General features: G+C 40.9%; 1 protein-coding gene across 1 annotated transcript in view; it reads right to left on the bottom strand.

Moving 5' to 3' along the window:
- Positions 1-4515: 4515 nt before the first annotated feature.
- TYR (tyrosinase) overlaps positions 4516-16512 on the bottom strand; it is a 50697-nt gene continuing 38700 nt past the window's right edge. The window contains exons 4-5 of the mRNA XM_026849912.1: positions 13544-13725; positions 4516-4999 (exon numbers count right to left, since the gene is read on the bottom strand). Of these exons, the coding sequence (XP_026705713.1) occupies positions 4776-4999; positions 13544-13725 (406 nt within the window). The 3' untranslated portion in view covers positions 4516-4775. The remainder of the gene's footprint in view (positions 5000-13543; positions 13726-16512) is intronic.

Genomic DNA, 16512 nt, shown 5'->3' with positions numbered 1-16512 from the left:
ATCAATTTTGTCCTAGTTACTGTTTAATATGCACAGTACTATTTATTCCCTGCCACAGATCATGCTGACTGAAACAGTGTGTCCTTCGTTCCCTCTCAAGGCAGACATGGTCTCCAGGTCATATGGTGAGTGGGAATTAAAGGGGAAAAATGTTTGGGGGGTATTCCTACAAGTATGAAGGGATACAAATTCCCTTCCATCAGTTAGGGCTAGGTTGAGTTCTCTGCGATTAAACTTCTGAGGAAAGAAACAAGCTGTTAGATCCTCCACTGAAGAAAAAGGAAAGGAAAAATCTTGTCTGAGAACTGGTAGATGGTCTGAGTAGAGCATAGACATTCACTAATAGGCCATATGTTTGGTCACAAAGTATCAATTATGCATTCCATGCTTTTGGGGAAGAAGAGATGTTCAAGAGCTGGCAAAAAGCAGGATTTGGAAGACCTGATGAGCCAAAGCCCCACTGTCACCCTTCCAGGCATGGTGAGTTGCCATGGCCAAAGGAGGGAGGCCCAGGCAACACTGGTGAAAATCTTTGTGGAGAAGACACCAACAGCAGGGGGCTGAATCCGAAATCACTTGTTGGCCATGTCCTTCTAAGGGGGTGACTTTTGGTAAAAATTACCGTGACCTATGTGAAAATGAAATGTCACCACCAATTATTACAAAGGCTGAGATAAACTCACTTAATACAGTTAGGATTTTTCTATCACAACAACTTTTCAAAGGATGACATCACTGTACTGACACTGAAATATTATGCAGAAGGGCATTTCTTTCAACAAACTTCCAATAAAACACAAAGGTTGTCTTCCTGCCAGGGCATCCACCCAACCAGGGATCATGGCTCTGCCGCAGTCTGTCTGAGTGCTGCAGCCATTCACACTGTCTCAAAACTGGACATTTGGGATTTTTAAGGTGCATGACTCCTACTTGTCCTGTTCTAACTCCATGACTGGGGACTCCAGAAGCATAGCAGCTCCAGACTTCCACAGGAGACACCTCTCTGCCTAGGAAGTCCCTGGGCTCTCGTGGTTTTTCTATACTCCCTTCATAGATTGAATGGGTCTTTATATCTCAACTCCACTGTGGCTGCTACCGTTTTGTGTTCCCAATTGGAAAGTAGAGCCGAGTGGGAGCAGGGAGTCCAGGATTCCCAGACATTCATGCAACTTAAGCTTTTGTGAACAGTTATTGAATAAAAAGCACTTTTTATTTTAATACCACCCTTCCCTGTCCCCAAAGATTTCCCTTTCGAAGTTCTGTTATGTTTTTCTTATTTGTTCAGAAGAATTTTGCAGAATAAGAATTACATAAGAATTTAAAATATTTTATCCAAACCATGGTTACTAAACAAAGCAAGCAAGATTTTTAGAAGGATCACTGAGCACCAAAGGGTGTTTTTCCTATGTGCCTATGAGAGGGTTTTTTTCTCCCATTTTAATGAGTTGAGGTAGTCCAAAGAAATTAAACAAAGAGTTACTAGCTGTAGAATTTGAGTGGAGACCTCAAATAGACTGCATAAAAATATCTGACTTTGAAATCAATCAAGATTTATGAAGTCAAAATTTAAACATGGGTGGTTTTCCTCTGCTGCTAGTATTTATTTCTACCGATAGAATATTCTGGGTTATATAAAATACAAGTTAAATGACTGAACTAACCACTTGAAGTGGTATCATAATTCCTTTCCTCCTACCTATGTCTCAGTTCTGAGAAACATTTACAATCTCATGCACTGTGTTTGTTTTTAATAGTTTCTAAGGTTCAATCAGCAGTCACAGGAAGAGTCAGCCCTTTCACATTTAAGACCCAATTCTTTCACATGAGACAACAGCCTCATTCAGCAAAAGGCCTTGTGCCTTGCTGGGCTGGAGGCGATTTTCGCCCATGCCTTCCTTAATCAGGGCAGTGGAGTAGATCAGCAGACACTAGTCAGTCACTTAGCTCCTGAGAATGGGATATGGTTGGATTTGAGGGTATAGATCTTTCCTTCTACTGCTAGTGGAATACACTGGTAGTTTTATTACCACCTTCTGTTTTGCCTGGGTTTGTGACTTACTATTTAGTCAAGGATAGGTGGGAGACTGCAAATGTCCTTGTATGCTCCCTGAAAGCAGGATTTCCACAGCAGGAGAGAGATATTAACACTTTGATGTGAAAAATCACAGAAGGACATCTCCTATAGAAACATCTGCTCTAGGTGGACCCTTTCCAACAGACATACCACCCCTCACTGTTTTGTGTCTCTTCTGCTTTGCAAAGAGCTGTAATTTCTGTGGTTCAGAGGACAATCCTAGCTCAGTTGCCCTGAAATGGAAATGAACCCATATAGTCGGGCAGTTGAAAACTATCAAAATAATCCCTTACACTGCTCCATGAGAATGTTCACTGGAGCCTGTTGTGAGCCAGTTTGCTCACCTGAGAGGTCCCATGGCATTTTCTGACTAGGAAAGAGTGCTCAGACCAATGGTCAAAGTACATTTTATCCCATTTTCAAATGATGTAGTATTGTCCCTTCCTTCCCAGTCACCTTCCCTCTCTGTCTTCTCACAGCCCCCTGAACCTGCTTCTGGTTCCTTATGGTCTTCAAGGTGCTTGAAGTTCCCAAAGGCTGAGCCTATCACTTTAACCATAAGACTATCCTGGATATCTGGAATAAACCCAGATGGCAGCATTGCCCTCAGTAGAGCAGGTCTCTCCAGCACCAAAGGCATGGCCCTCACCCTGTTCTGTTAAATTTTTAAAGGCAGCCAAAAAGTGATGGAAAACCTCTGAATCAGACTAAGACTGTAGATCATTTTGGGACAGCTGTGAATTTATCCTTGAGGCTGGAGATGAGCTTTAGAACTATCAAAAATCAGTTGGAGTCACCATCCCAAAAAAAAGAGTGATTCGTTTTGGTTAAGGGTCGTGATGTGTGTGTGTAAGACACATTTTGTATTGAGTTTGTGTTGCAGGGTTTTGGTAGCAGGGGTCTGCAAGAGTGGCTTCTGTGAGAAACTGCTAGAAGCTTCCCCCATGTCCGACAGAGCCAATACCAGCCAGCTCCAAGATGGACCCACCGCTGGCCAAGGCTGAGCCCATCAGCGATGGTGGTAGCACCTCTGGGATAACGTATTTAAAGGGAAGAAGTTGCTGTGCAACAGCAGCCGGAGAGAGGAGTGAGAATATGTGAGAGGAACACCCCTGCAGCCCCCAGGTCAGTGCAGGAGGAGGGGCAGGAGGTGCTCCAGGCCCAGAGCAGAGGTTCCCCTGCAGCCCGTGGGGCAGCCCATGGGGAGGCAGCTGTGCCCGGCACCCATGGAGCTCCACGGGGGAGCAGAGACCCACCTGCAGCCCGGGGAGGAGCCCACACCGGAGCAGGTGGGTGCCCGAAGGAGGCTGTGACCCCGTGGGGAGCCCACGCTGGAGCAGGCTCCTGGCAGGACCTGTGGCCCCGTGGGGAGAGGAGCCCCCGCTGGGGCAGGTTTGCTGGCAGGAGCTGTGACCCCGTGGGGACCCACGCTGGAGCAGCCTGTGCCTGAAGGGCTGCACCCCTGGGAGGGACCCACGCTGGGGCAGTTCGTGAAGAGCTGCAGCCCATGAGAAGGACTCAGGTGGAGAAGTCATGAAGGACTGTGTCCTGTGGCAGGGAGCCCACGCTGGAGCAGGGGAAGAGTGTGAGGAGTCCTCCCCCTGCGGAGTAAGGATCAGCAGAAACAACGTGTGATGAACTGACCACAACCCCCATTCCCTGCCCCATGTGTTGCTTGGAGGGAGGAGATAGAGAAATTGGGAGTGAAGTTGAGCCTGGCAAAAAGGAAGGATTGAGGGGAAGGTGTTTTAAGATTTGGTTTTATTTCTCACTGTCCTACTCCGACTTTTGATTAGCAATAAATTAAACTCATTTCCCAAAGTCGAATCTGTTTTGCTTGTGACAGTAATTGCTGAATGATCTGTGTGAGTCCTTACCTCAACCCATGAGACTTTCATTATATTTTCTATCCCCTCTCCTGCTGGGAAGAGCAGCTTGGTGGACACCTGGTGGCCAACCATGGTCAACCCACCACACCTTGTTTTGTTATGTATGGGTTACCTGTATGAAATATATGTATATTGAACAACCAGAAGTCAAATGTAATATAAGCAATTGTTAAGTCAAACTGAACGGAGTTGGACATGGTGAGACTAGGTTTCATCTCCTAAAAACCTCTCAGCTCCTCAAATGAATGTAGGACGGTGTAGAAGATGACTAACAGGAGCTTTGGAGACAAGTGAGAAGTGGTTTCTGAGAACCTGCTTTCTGCTGCTGATGGCATTCAGTCAAGGACAAACAGGACTTTATGGAATCTGAAAGGCTCTTTCTGCTCTTACATTAAACACAGCGTGAATGTAGCACTGATGGTGCAGTCAGGCACCTCTCACTAAATCCAAACACATGGATTGGGCTGCAGGATTGGAGCCTATAGTTGTAAAAAAGCAAATGAAAGATCAGAGCATTATATATTAAAGCCACCAACACATGAGCCGGTGTGGTTTCATAGGAGCATTATTTAATCAAGCATAGGAAATACAGCGTGTTCTTTGGGTGGCATGGTAACTTATGCTGGATCTGGGAGATTTTTGTAGGAGGTGATCTGTTGAGATACTACAACACCGGAGATTACAAGAACCTTGAGGAGCAAGACTGCCCGTCCTGCTTATGCAGCACACCTCAGCAAGGTATTTGTAAACATGACTCAAACACTGCATGTTTGATTAGCACCTTAGTAACATCACTGAGTTAGTGGAGGCCTCTAGAAATTGGACTGATAAGATATATTGTTGTAATCTTCACTTTCTATGAGCAAGGGCTGTATCTCTGAAGAAGTTCCTCTTCTTTTCTTCCGGCAAGCCAGAATGAGCCCTGTGAGCAAAGCAGTCACAACGCCTCCAATCACAGCTGCTCCAACCAACCAAGCCCAGATCTGACGGGCTTGCCTAAGGTAGGGTATTAAAAACTCCTGGAAAGAATCAAGTGCTGGAAAAAAAAATCAAACCAGAAAAACAAAGGTCATTTTACATGATTTAATGTACTGTCAGTTTATAGAAGTTGTATAACAGATAATACTGGAAGACTGAGTGAAAAAAAGAGACTACGTTGGTAGAAATTTTCTGAAGGTCATAAATAGTTTCTAAAAATCTCTTCAGTCTTTATAGTCTGTTTATCTGTCTTCACACTAAAGGCAGGAATAGAGTTCACTCTCCCCTGGGCTCTTTATGGTTTTGTTAAAACTGTAAGACTACAAACGTAGAAGTTTGATACAGTATGGCCAAAGGTCCTGCTAACTCAGCATCCTGTTGGCAACAATAACTGAAGTAGAGCACTAGGAAGAGTTTAAGAACAGATCAAGACTATTTCCATCTTTTCAGAAAATACTTACCCAGACTGCAACAATTTGCAGCTCAGGGATTTCCTGAACCAGGTATAGTATCATTGAGGGATTTTTTTTTTCCTTCCATCAGTTTTTCTAGCCGCTCTTTGAACTTTTATCACTTCATGTGACAAGGAGATCTCTGTCTTATCTGTATCTCACTATATATTGAGTGAAAAAAAAGCTTCTTTTTACTAATTTTGAACCTTCTCCCTGCTCATTTCATTTGACAGTTTTGCGCAGTGAGAGGCAATAGACAATTATTCTCTGGTCACTATCTGCACAAGAAATCATCTTTCTTTGGTGAATCCAGGGCAGCTTCTCACCGGTTAGATAATCAGTTGTGTTCTTGCTTTGTAGTATGAATGCGTGTGTCTGTGCCTCTGTGTTTCTCATTATGGCTCAATGAGTTAAGAAAACCCCACCATACAGCGTGCTCACTTCACAATAGAGTTTGAAAGGCGGCCTCTTCACAATGCACTCAACAAGGTGTTGCCTTGAATTTGAGAAATGGGAATACCTGTCTCCTTAGGACAAGGACGATTTGGAATCCACATCTCCCTACTACTAGCTTTAATAACTATTATTAGCTCTAATTATTAGCTATTAGGGGGAAAAAAAACCCACCTCTCTGGGCAACTTCTCTGGAACTCCCTATGGTGGTTTATTTTTGAATAGTGTTCATGCTTCTGGACTGATGTAGAGGTACTCAACCGTATTTAGTGTGGTATACCCACACAAAGCCTATAAATGTCTTCCTGCCATCTTGCATTTTTACTGGTGCCCAGAAGAGTAATCCCATATACCTTTCTGTATCATGGTGCTTCTGAGTGCATGCTGTTACATGCATTGTGCTCTGAAAAGATGCTTTTGGTTTGCAGCGCCTTTAAGGTTAAGCTGTCCTTAGCTCTTGATGTCTGACTCACTTTCTGAGGTGTAATTCTGTTTTAGGCTGAGTTTAGGATGAACATAGCTTGTTTGTCCCTACAACTCAGCTTCACATTGGGGAATGTTTGGTTGCTATTTCTCTGGTCCTTGTTTTCTAGTTAATCCAATTTTGTATTCTGAGATTGTATTTGCAAGAGTCTGCACGTTCAGCCTTCTACTTCTGACCTTATTAGACATATAAATGCTATATAACTCTAAGATTACAAAAAAATTAGGTTCTTGATGTTTCAGAGTGAACCCTCACAAACCTCTGGGTATGAGGTACATTATCTCTTTAATCCTTCATTTCTCATCTGTCAAATGAGGACAGTACCATTCACTGAATCCTTTGTATTGTGAATATAAATTAATAATTCTGCTGGACTCAGCTGCTATAGTGATCGACACCAAAGAAAAGCGTTAGAGGAAACATCTTTAGCATAGCATTTTAAAAGTGTGCAATAAATCATCCATAGGGCTGCACACTGCTTAACTGAGAAAATGAAAATCAGAAGTATTTGACATCTAGTTCTTAAAAAAACAGTGTCTATGCTGTGTAGTGAATGAGGTGGTGGTCTGGGGAAAAAAAGACCTGCGAAATTAGAGATAATGCATACATGTAGAGGTGGAGGGTGAGTTATGACTACAGAAAGAACTTTAAAGCTGGCATTTCTCAACTTTGTGTACTTGACTTTGTAACTCCAATGTATTTTAATTTAGTTCCTTTATGTTTATATTGCAAACATATCTAAACTGGAAACAATCTGGTGATTTAAACTGGGGTATGCATATGATAAAAAAAAACCTGATACGTAACAGGAACTTGATACTGGTTTAATGTTATGGAAAAAGAATTATGACAAATTTCTCTTCCTTGCTGAATTTATCTACAATATGAAGTGATGTCTTAAATTTCTATTTTGTCCTTGAACCAACTCTCTCCTCTATCAATATTTGTTGGAGATCCGAGCTATCTTCTTCCCGATAAAACATAAGATGACTTTGAGATGATATGTCATATTTCACGGCAGGCCCTTTCAGAAGGGATTAATCTATTTCATTATATCCTGATAATCAGTCAAACATGCCCTTCTCTTGCTTTCAGCCTCAGTCTGTACAGTTTCTGTAATTAGCTCAAAGCCAAAAGCCACCTCCTGGCATCTACTGCCTTTTCTTTTTGCTGAAAAAAAGGTGTTTGGTATTGTTATCATAAACTTGCCATGGCAACTCTGGTTGTCAGAGGATGGAGCACCCCAGGTGACCCCATAATCTGTTAATCTGTGACTCTAACACAATGGTAAATTTGTGACTGGACTGGCTGCCAGTCATGCAAACTGAGATTTCAAGTATTCCATTAGCATTATTCTTTAATATCTAACTGTGCAAGGCCCAAGAGTGCAGCAACTCTGCTGATGACTACCTGGGAAAAGTGTCAAGGGAGTGGTGGTAGGGGGGATGACACATAGCTGCTTTGTGGGAGACATTAGCCAGTGCCAATTCTATTCCTTTTATATCAGTATTTAGTGTCAAATTATAATCCTTCCTGAAAGCTTCCATGAACATCAATTAAAACTGCCCGTTCAGTCAAAAGGTTCATGACAAAACATGAGGAAGCCAGGTCAGGCTGGTGCTTGGTGTCTACCCTCCTATTAGTGACTAATACCAGCAATATCTCCTCATCTCGCTCTTTCTCGTAGGAAAATAGCAGTGATTAACCTCAGCCATGGTCTTAGCATTCAACTCTTGACATACTCTTCCTTCTCAAAGAGAGTCTTAGTTCTAGGTAACAGCAACAAATCATTTCTTACTCTTAATACATCACATCATTCTTTTAAAATGTAATTTAAATGTAATTTAATGTAATTGTATAATACCAGGCAGTCTATTTTGTGGGGGTTGCTGGATGTCATTGAGAGGGTGGGAAACAACAGTGTAATTTTAAGGTGAAGCAAAGTGTGTCTCCTATATTTAGGGTAATAATATTGACTTTCCATGATTATTGAAGAAGAAACATGTTATGGCCAATCTATTATTGAGGATCTTGAGATTTTCCTTTTGTGGTAACTTCAAACTACATTATTGATATAATAGATCCCAAAGATGAAAAAAACCTTGATTATTTATATTTTTTAAAAAAGAATATGTGTATATTTTAGATATTCTTTCTACCTAAACATTCCAGGGTTAATTTCACAAATCAGGCATAAAAACTCTGGCCAACCAAGAAATAAACAATACAAAATTTCTGTCATTTATCTATTTCCATAGCCCCACTGATATTTTTGTGGTCTTGCTATTCCATCTGACATGTTTTTCTACTCTTAACATGGATAGTTAATGGGCATTAGGTTTTAAAGCAAACCTTGAGGCAGCACAAACACTTCTTATTAGATCAATGTTGAAATTTTTTTCTTATCCTGGTGAGCAAGTTCTTTCTATTCGGTTTCTGCCATTTCTTGTGTGTGTATGGTTCACTGATTGTGTGCCTCTGGGTGGTCAAAGGAAGTACCTTTGGGACTTCCACAAACAAATCTAGGAAGATGATCTGAGAGGGATTCAAATTATGGAGTCTCTCAGTCTGTCTTAAGGCAGGATTACTTGTTTTCACAGAGAGAGAAAGTACAAAGCTCCCACAGATTTCATCCGAGTCTCCTCATTATTACAGCTTCAAAGTCTTTTGCAAGATTCTCTTCTGAGAACAATAAGAGGTCTGAAGACTGTAAATCAGAGTCCACTGCCATTGTACTGCAAGAGGTGCTTTGCAATGGGTGGTAGTGGGTTGTTTATGGTAGAGCTGCAGTATCTACTGATATAAACTCAAGCTTCTCCCTTTCAATTCTGCCTTCAGTGCAAGGTGAGTAAATCAGGAAGCTATGACCAAGACTTCATCATGAGGCTGTCTTCTGACTTCTGCTTGTGGTGAGAATCAGACCACTTCTGCATGGATAACAACAGCTTTATAATTAATTTTTCTGTGCTGAAGTTGTTCAGAGTTGTCTCCACCTATTACTTCTGCATGGTAACATTTCTGTGGAGTCCTGCCCACTTGCTGGCAATGATGGCACATCCGCAGAGTGCATTGCTGGCAAAAAATGATTACTTTGGAGAACTGAGAGGAGATAAATCAAAAATTCATGGGTGCATTTATAGAACAATATTTATTTTTGGTTTGACAACCTCAGTGTTCTTGCACTTCGTAAGCACTCTTTCACAGTTTACTTATATATATTTCTGAAAAAAAGAAGTGAGATCTGGCTAGAGGATACCTGATATCACTGCACTATATGCTACTAGGGTGTTAATAACTAACCAAAAGATAGTTTTCTACCCCTAAATGGCTCCTAGCAAAAAAAAAAAAAAAAAAAAAAAAAAAAAAAAAAAAAGCAATCCATATTTCCGTTCCTCTAATAAGCATCATTATATAATCATTAAAATATCTGTAACACTCCTTTTTATGAGAAATATATTTTTGCATCCTGGTTTTTTTTTTTGGTTCTCTCCTTCTGTTTTAATTAACCTTAATCTATACCTTATCTCTGCCTGAAGAAAAACCAGTGAACAAAATGCTCTCTTCTCATCTTCTAGTTAATTCAGAAATGTAAACCACTTCTCAAGCCATCATTTCTCAAGTATTGTCACCTTTAATAGCTTTCTATTGTCCCAGCATTCACATTTTATTGTGCTTGTCACTATTTTATTATTGGCTTTTACATGCATAACATCATCCTTTCACATTGTGGCCAACAGTGTGTGTTCCTGAGCTGGGAGACTCAACAGAGTCCCTCCATGCTGGTATCATATTTGCCAGCTGCCACATTTTCTACTCGCCTGGATGTGATTTTGCAACCAAATTGCTGAAGAACCAGAAAGAGAAATGAGCTGCAGTCTGACTCTGGATCTGAGCTCTCTTCCTGCAACACGCATGAGCAACCTGGCCTTCTACATTGTAATCACAATGCTCTTATCCCTTGCTTTACCCTGAGTGTCAATGATCTTTAATTGAGGTGTCCAAAAATTGCAACTGATAGTTAGATTCCTGGGTTTCTAATAGGGTAGATGTCTGCTTTTCAAAAAAAAATGTGAATCACCCAGCTACGCATGTACTGGTCATCAAATTGTTTTCACTGAGAGAGGGGAGAAAAGTCAAGGCAGCGTCTACAGATTTGTCTCTTCCCATTTCTGGAAAAAGAAAAAACAGACCACCAACTTTAGTCCAGGCCCTGAAATGTAAGTGCTTGGAATAGCTCTTGCCATAGAAAGTTGTTTTGACAGCTATTGCTAGGTGGTGCCGTTAGTCTTCCAAATCTTTTTTATTGATGCTAACAAATGTTCGTTTTCAGTAAGCCATGTGGGTTGTGGTAGTTTTACAGTTCATGGTTCTCATGCCAAGGAAAGCTGGGTGTCTGCTCTGCTTTCTTCTCAGAGCAGCTCCTCAGTGACTAGACTCTGACATGTGTCTTTGATTCCTGAGGGAAGGATTTCCATGCACACTGTTTGTGACCACTTCTGCTTCAGGGCTGTTGTACTTACAAAAATAAATGAAGCTGCAATTAAAATAACCACATACTGTCACACACTGATTTGCCTTTCAGTGGCAAGCAGGGCTCCAGGTATCAGCTTTTCCGCCTGGGAATAACAACAATATAATTTAACATTAAAGTGTCATTTTGTCGTTGGATTCGTTCCAAGTTTTATTTCTTGTAACCAGCCTTATCATGCTCTGTGTAGTCTTGCTTCAACACTACCAGGTCGTTGGTGCTGTAACTCAGAACTGCTGCCCTTTCTGCCTTCCTCCTGCTGTTTCCTCTAAAAGCAAACAATCCAGGGCTTGAGGGCAGGATGGAGCCAGGTCTTGTGTGCTCGTTCCTCACTCTGTCCCGTCCTCTCCCTCTGCCTTTCCTCCTCCTCACCTGAAAAATCTGCAGAAATTCTGCCTCTACTTCACCCCCAGATCTTTACTTCTATGATTTTTTTTCCCTATTTATCTAGTAATTCCTGACTGCCAGTCACAGACTTTCTTTTCTCCTTTGAGCACACCGGAGCTTTCAGGGAAGCTCAGCAGGCTTTCCTGCTTCAGCTAATTTACCAAGAATTTCCTGTTTACTCCTATGCTCCTCTGAACAGGGACTCAGCATTCCTACCTGGAAAAAAGTCTGGGTTTAAATACTAGACTACCAAGAAACTCCATATCTGCATTTTGGGATTCCAGACATTTTCCATTTGTAACCAGTTCTACTCTACAGATAAGAAATAGCTTAAACTCTCTTCTTCTCAGTGAGATTATCAAGGGGTTGAGCAACATATGAGGTTTACCTGGACTTTCTAAATGAGGTTGAATTTCACTCTTTGTGTTGATCTTTCAGAATAATTAAGAACTGCATTCCTTACCTCTGTTCTAAAATAATGGGCAGAATGTAATAAGAATTTCATTTTCTGAGGACTGTGTGTTCCCCTGGGAAAAGGAAAAAGACCAGGAGGCAACAAAAGTGATTTGTTTAATGGTAAATAATTTACCATTTTCTTCCTTTTGCAGTACCAATTCGGGACTCAGTATTTCTGAAAATCACAACATTTGGCACTTCTACTGAGTGGTAAAATTCTAGGCATAATGTGAATTTAGGAAACTAATAGCTTTAATTAAAATTAAGTATAAATATTTCTTGTCTTGCTCAGGAATTAAATTACAGCAACATGAACAAAAAGGGAAAAATACTACTAATAAGACTAAAATAATTATTTTGGTAATATATTTGAAAGATTTATTAGATTATTATTTACTAGGGCTGGCCAAATTGATTATGACATGTTAGGAAAAATATTGATTTGTGTCTCTGGGTTATAGTCCTAAAACATCCTTAAACAATTATACTTAAGAGTTGCAGTTTTCTTTCATTACACATAAAATAGTAAAAAATGTGTTTTCTGGATGACTGTAAATCACAAGCTAGATTTTACATGAGAAGTGAAAAAATAAGATAAATGCATGATTGGACAGTTTATCAAGAATGCAGAAACCATACTCCCCCATTAGTAAGCAAACTGTCAGAAAAGCAGAGATGCCCTGAGAACGGATATTGTTTTGATAAAGACAAAGAGCAAGCTATAAGAATGCTAGCGTTGCTGAAATGTCCCTGATGCTTTTGCTATAGAGTTATTGGACTTTCAACTCTTAATTGCCTTTTAACTGAAGAGACATATTCACAGACTATTTACTGCCTCAAAAAGGAAAAGCAAACATGCCCAGTAACCTACCTGTTCAGTGGCCAATGTTTTGCAATGGTAACTACATCCCACATCCCAGGTAGCTTTTGGCAGTGTTGAACATGAGATGTGTCTGATCATTCCAGTGGCCCAATTTTATAGAGGTCAAATTATCTGAGCAATCCTCAGTTCCAGGCAATATTTTATCTTTAACAGAATTTAACCCTTCCTTTAAACAATAAGGAAACTGGTAATACTCAAGCAAAACTATGAGGTCCACTACTATGATCCCAAGTCCAGATCTACCTGAGGTTCCCCATCAGCTACAGCCCCAAGGCCCTCTGTCTTCCCTGTGCCTGAAAATGGCCAAGATGCTCAAGTCAAAACTACCTCTGAACAACAATGCAAGTCAAAACCATGACTAAACAGTGCAAAATTAAATTGATTAAATTAAATTAATATGACAAATTAAGTTGTGTTCATATAAATAACCATAGGGCAAGCACAAAGTCAATGGATCACTGTTACAAATGCTACACAGACTTTCTGCTGGCCGTTGGTGCCACAGTGAATTTTACTCTGGGTATTTAAGGTATCAGATTACATTTGTAAACCAGAAAGAGAGCTTTGGATCTGGCCTCCTTTTGTCCAGAAATCTGAAAATCCCACTGGTTCCCATTTGTGTTGCACTGTAACAGCTGAGCTGGGCAAATGTCAGACTCCCAGTCCAGCACTTCTTTTCCCAGTACTGATCACAAGCTGACCATTTGGGTCAGATTCTGCTTTTAACAGGCTAGGATAGACAGTAGTGTTGTCGGTGACTGATTTTTGGTTAGAACTTTTCTAATAGTATCAAACTGACTCTACATCAGACCAGAAATGTGAAAACAAGCAGATACAATTTGGGACTATATTTAGGGAAAAATGTAAAATAGAAGGATTTTTTAATATCTTCTCATTTTACAGATACGTTCCAGTTTATAGGCAACAAATTTGACATTTACCCAAAATAGTAACATTACCTGGTTCCTGCAGATACTCATAGTCGTATCCCAGCTCTCTTGAGGATTTAAAAAATTCTCCATTTCTGTAAAGGGGGATAAAGGGGACCATGTAATTTTCTCGATTGTGCCCAATGGGTGCGTTGGCTGCTGGATAAACTTCTAGCATGGGCCTGTGTCTTCTTAACCATTGCTCAAAAATGCTGTAGAAGAAAAAGCATGTCAATTAATGGTGGAGATTTGCAGAAATTTTCTTCTGAAGTTTTAAAAAAAGTGTTGACGGGTTTGCTATGACTTTATGTGCGGATAATACTTTCCAAATCATTTGGGGTTAGCTACTTCAGTACCAAGTTCCTATGCAAGCCCACAAAAAGCAAAGACCTGCAGTGCTGCAAAGAGGCTGAAAATGCTTTTAAACTCCATAAATGCAATTCACTGTTTCACTGTGACCTGATTGCAATTTCTGCTCAGTAATTCACATGGTCGTGAGGGTTAGAGAGAAAAGGATTAAAGACCTCAGTCCTTCCTTGTCACCATCAGAAACATTTACAGCTGATTGTGGATGGTCTTGTTGGCGGTTATCTGGTCCTGTTCCCCTTCCTCTATTTTCTTACCAAGAGTTTTCATATCCTTGGAGTATGGCTACACCATGGCTAGTTTGATATCAACAAAGGGGGTGGAAACATCCGAGGAAGAAGGGATAAGCTTTGTGAGTCCAAAAACTTGATAAAACAGGTCATCTGTCAAGAAAGAGTGTCTCTCCAGACAAATGTCACTGACCTTGGTGTCTGCATAGTTGTGTTGCACATTCTCACTCCTCTTTCCCAGCTGCTGTGTAGCTTTTTTTTAAACTCTTAGATATGTTATCACAGTGGCACTACCAGCATCACTGATGGGCTTGGCTTTGGCCAGCAGCAGGCATGTGTTGGAGCTGGCTGGAACAGTCTCCATCTGACATGGGGGGCAGCTTCTGGTGCCTCTGCAGCCCCCTCACTACTAACACCTTGCCACATAAACCCACACCTCTGACCTCAGTTGCTCCTTTCCATTTTCCTCTGCCAAAGTTCCTCCTCTCAGCTGTCTATCAGATGTCTGTCTGTTCTTTAACTTGGAGGCAGAAAGCTTAAAGGCTTCAGTTGGAAAGAGTTTGTATTGACATGTTCAAGTCAACTACTGGATGAGTCTGGAAAGCAAAATTAACAGCCTTCCAAAACATTCTCAGCTCTCCTCCCTTTGTGTCTGAGCTTTTTCTGCTCAACTCTTCACTTTGTTTCACTCCTCAGATCCTTTCCCTGATCCCTTGCTGTTTGTATGGTGACCAAGGCTTGTCAGCAGACACCTGGATGTGCAGGATGAAATGAGAGGTGGAAAGATGCTGCAGGGGGAGTAGATGCAGGTACCTTATGCATGAAGAAAGAGAACCCCATGCCCGATGGGAACCCCATGCCCAGTGTAGGAGGCAATTATCAGCATCAAGCTCAGGGACAGATCACTGAATTAATTTATCAGTTACGGGGGATGGAAACAGTCTAAAAAGACCTTTAGACTGTATTTTGAGACCTTGGCTCAACAGTTTCTCTTCCCCAACACTGGCCACTGACTGGAGGACACAGACTTCCCTCCCCTTCTAATTAATAACCATATGTTCAGGGACTCAAATTATCTCAGAAACACAGACCCTAAATGCAAGTGCACAGCAATATCAAGATCTCTGCAGAGTATCCAGGGATTCTGCCAGTAGAGTTTTACCTCTTGCCTTTGGGCAGAAATATTGACAAACACTGCTTGCCTAACCAAATTAATGCCCTCTCACACACATCCAAACAGAGATAGGGCCAGAGCCTTGGTTCTTTTTTTTAGGACCAAAAGATTTAATAGATGAAAACATCACTTTGTTCATACACCTTGTCAACCCTTAACAATGCAGGTATTAATCTTGATTAAAATCTTCATTTGTGGCTCTCTTCTTCAGTTAATATCATCAACCCTGTCTAGAAAAACTCTTGTCAGAATAATAACATTCATCTGAAGCTTTCAGATGGATAAATTTAAACAATGATATCAAGGCTTCAGCTGCAGTTATCACGAGAAAGTTTGAAAAGAAAATCTGTAGTCAGATTACATCTTTGGAGAACAGCATAGAGAAATTCAGTAATCATGAAAAAAATATATAGAATATAGAGGAAACCAGGGCATTAGTTTACCTTGAGGAAGGGTATGAGGGCATGTTGGACTGTAATCCTTTCCCTGCCTGGTTTTTACTTGTGTCTTGAGTAAGACACCCTGACTATCAGTGCCTTGTTTTCCTATGAGTTGTAGATGGGAGCTGAGATAGCTCCTCTCTGCAGCACAGGGCTGTTAGAGGTACAGAGATACTTTGGTTATGGGAACATGGTAATATTTTAAGAAGGCGGCAGAGATAGGACTTGGATGAGATTTTCAAAGTCTGGTGATGATCCATACTGTAAGTTTTGAATGCTCAATCTGAGGTACTTCTTTAGGCCTGATTTTTAGAAAACACCGAGCAGCCACATTCTGAAAATCTGGAGGGCTGATGAACCCAAAGTTCAGAGCTAGAAGTCATCATTCACCTGAAATAGCTCCATATGACATGCCCTGAAATACAACATCCTCTCTGGATGACTTACATGTTGGCGTTTCATAAGCAGTTTCAAGAAAAATCCTTAGGCTAGTAATCTTTCAAGCAGAATGCAAATGCAAAGCATTTCCATGGAAATGAACATATGTAGTTTTGGATTCCTTCATTTGCAGTGTGATTCCCACATTAAATATCAAGCTTTTCTTAGCAGTAGCATTGTCTGCCCTTGAAGCTGATGCAATCGTATGCCTCTTAATTACTGGTATCATGAGTTGTGTTGATACTCAAGATGTGTAGCACAATTCATTGAGTTGTTTATGAACAGTTCTCTCTTTTAGCCATCATAAAATCACATAATCTTTACTGAAATCTGTTTCATCTAACATATCTA

This window comes from Athene cunicularia (genome assembly GCF_003259725.1).
Source record: "Athene cunicularia isolate RWA chromosome 1 unlocalized genomic scaffold, athCun1 chr1_part1, whole genome shotgun sequence".
NCBI classification, from domain to species: Eukaryota; Metazoa; Chordata; class Aves; order Strigiformes; family Strigidae; genus Athene; species Athene cunicularia.
The sequence above is the reverse complement of the archived record's forward strand: the minus strand, read 5'-3'. Positions and strand labels throughout refer to the sequence as shown.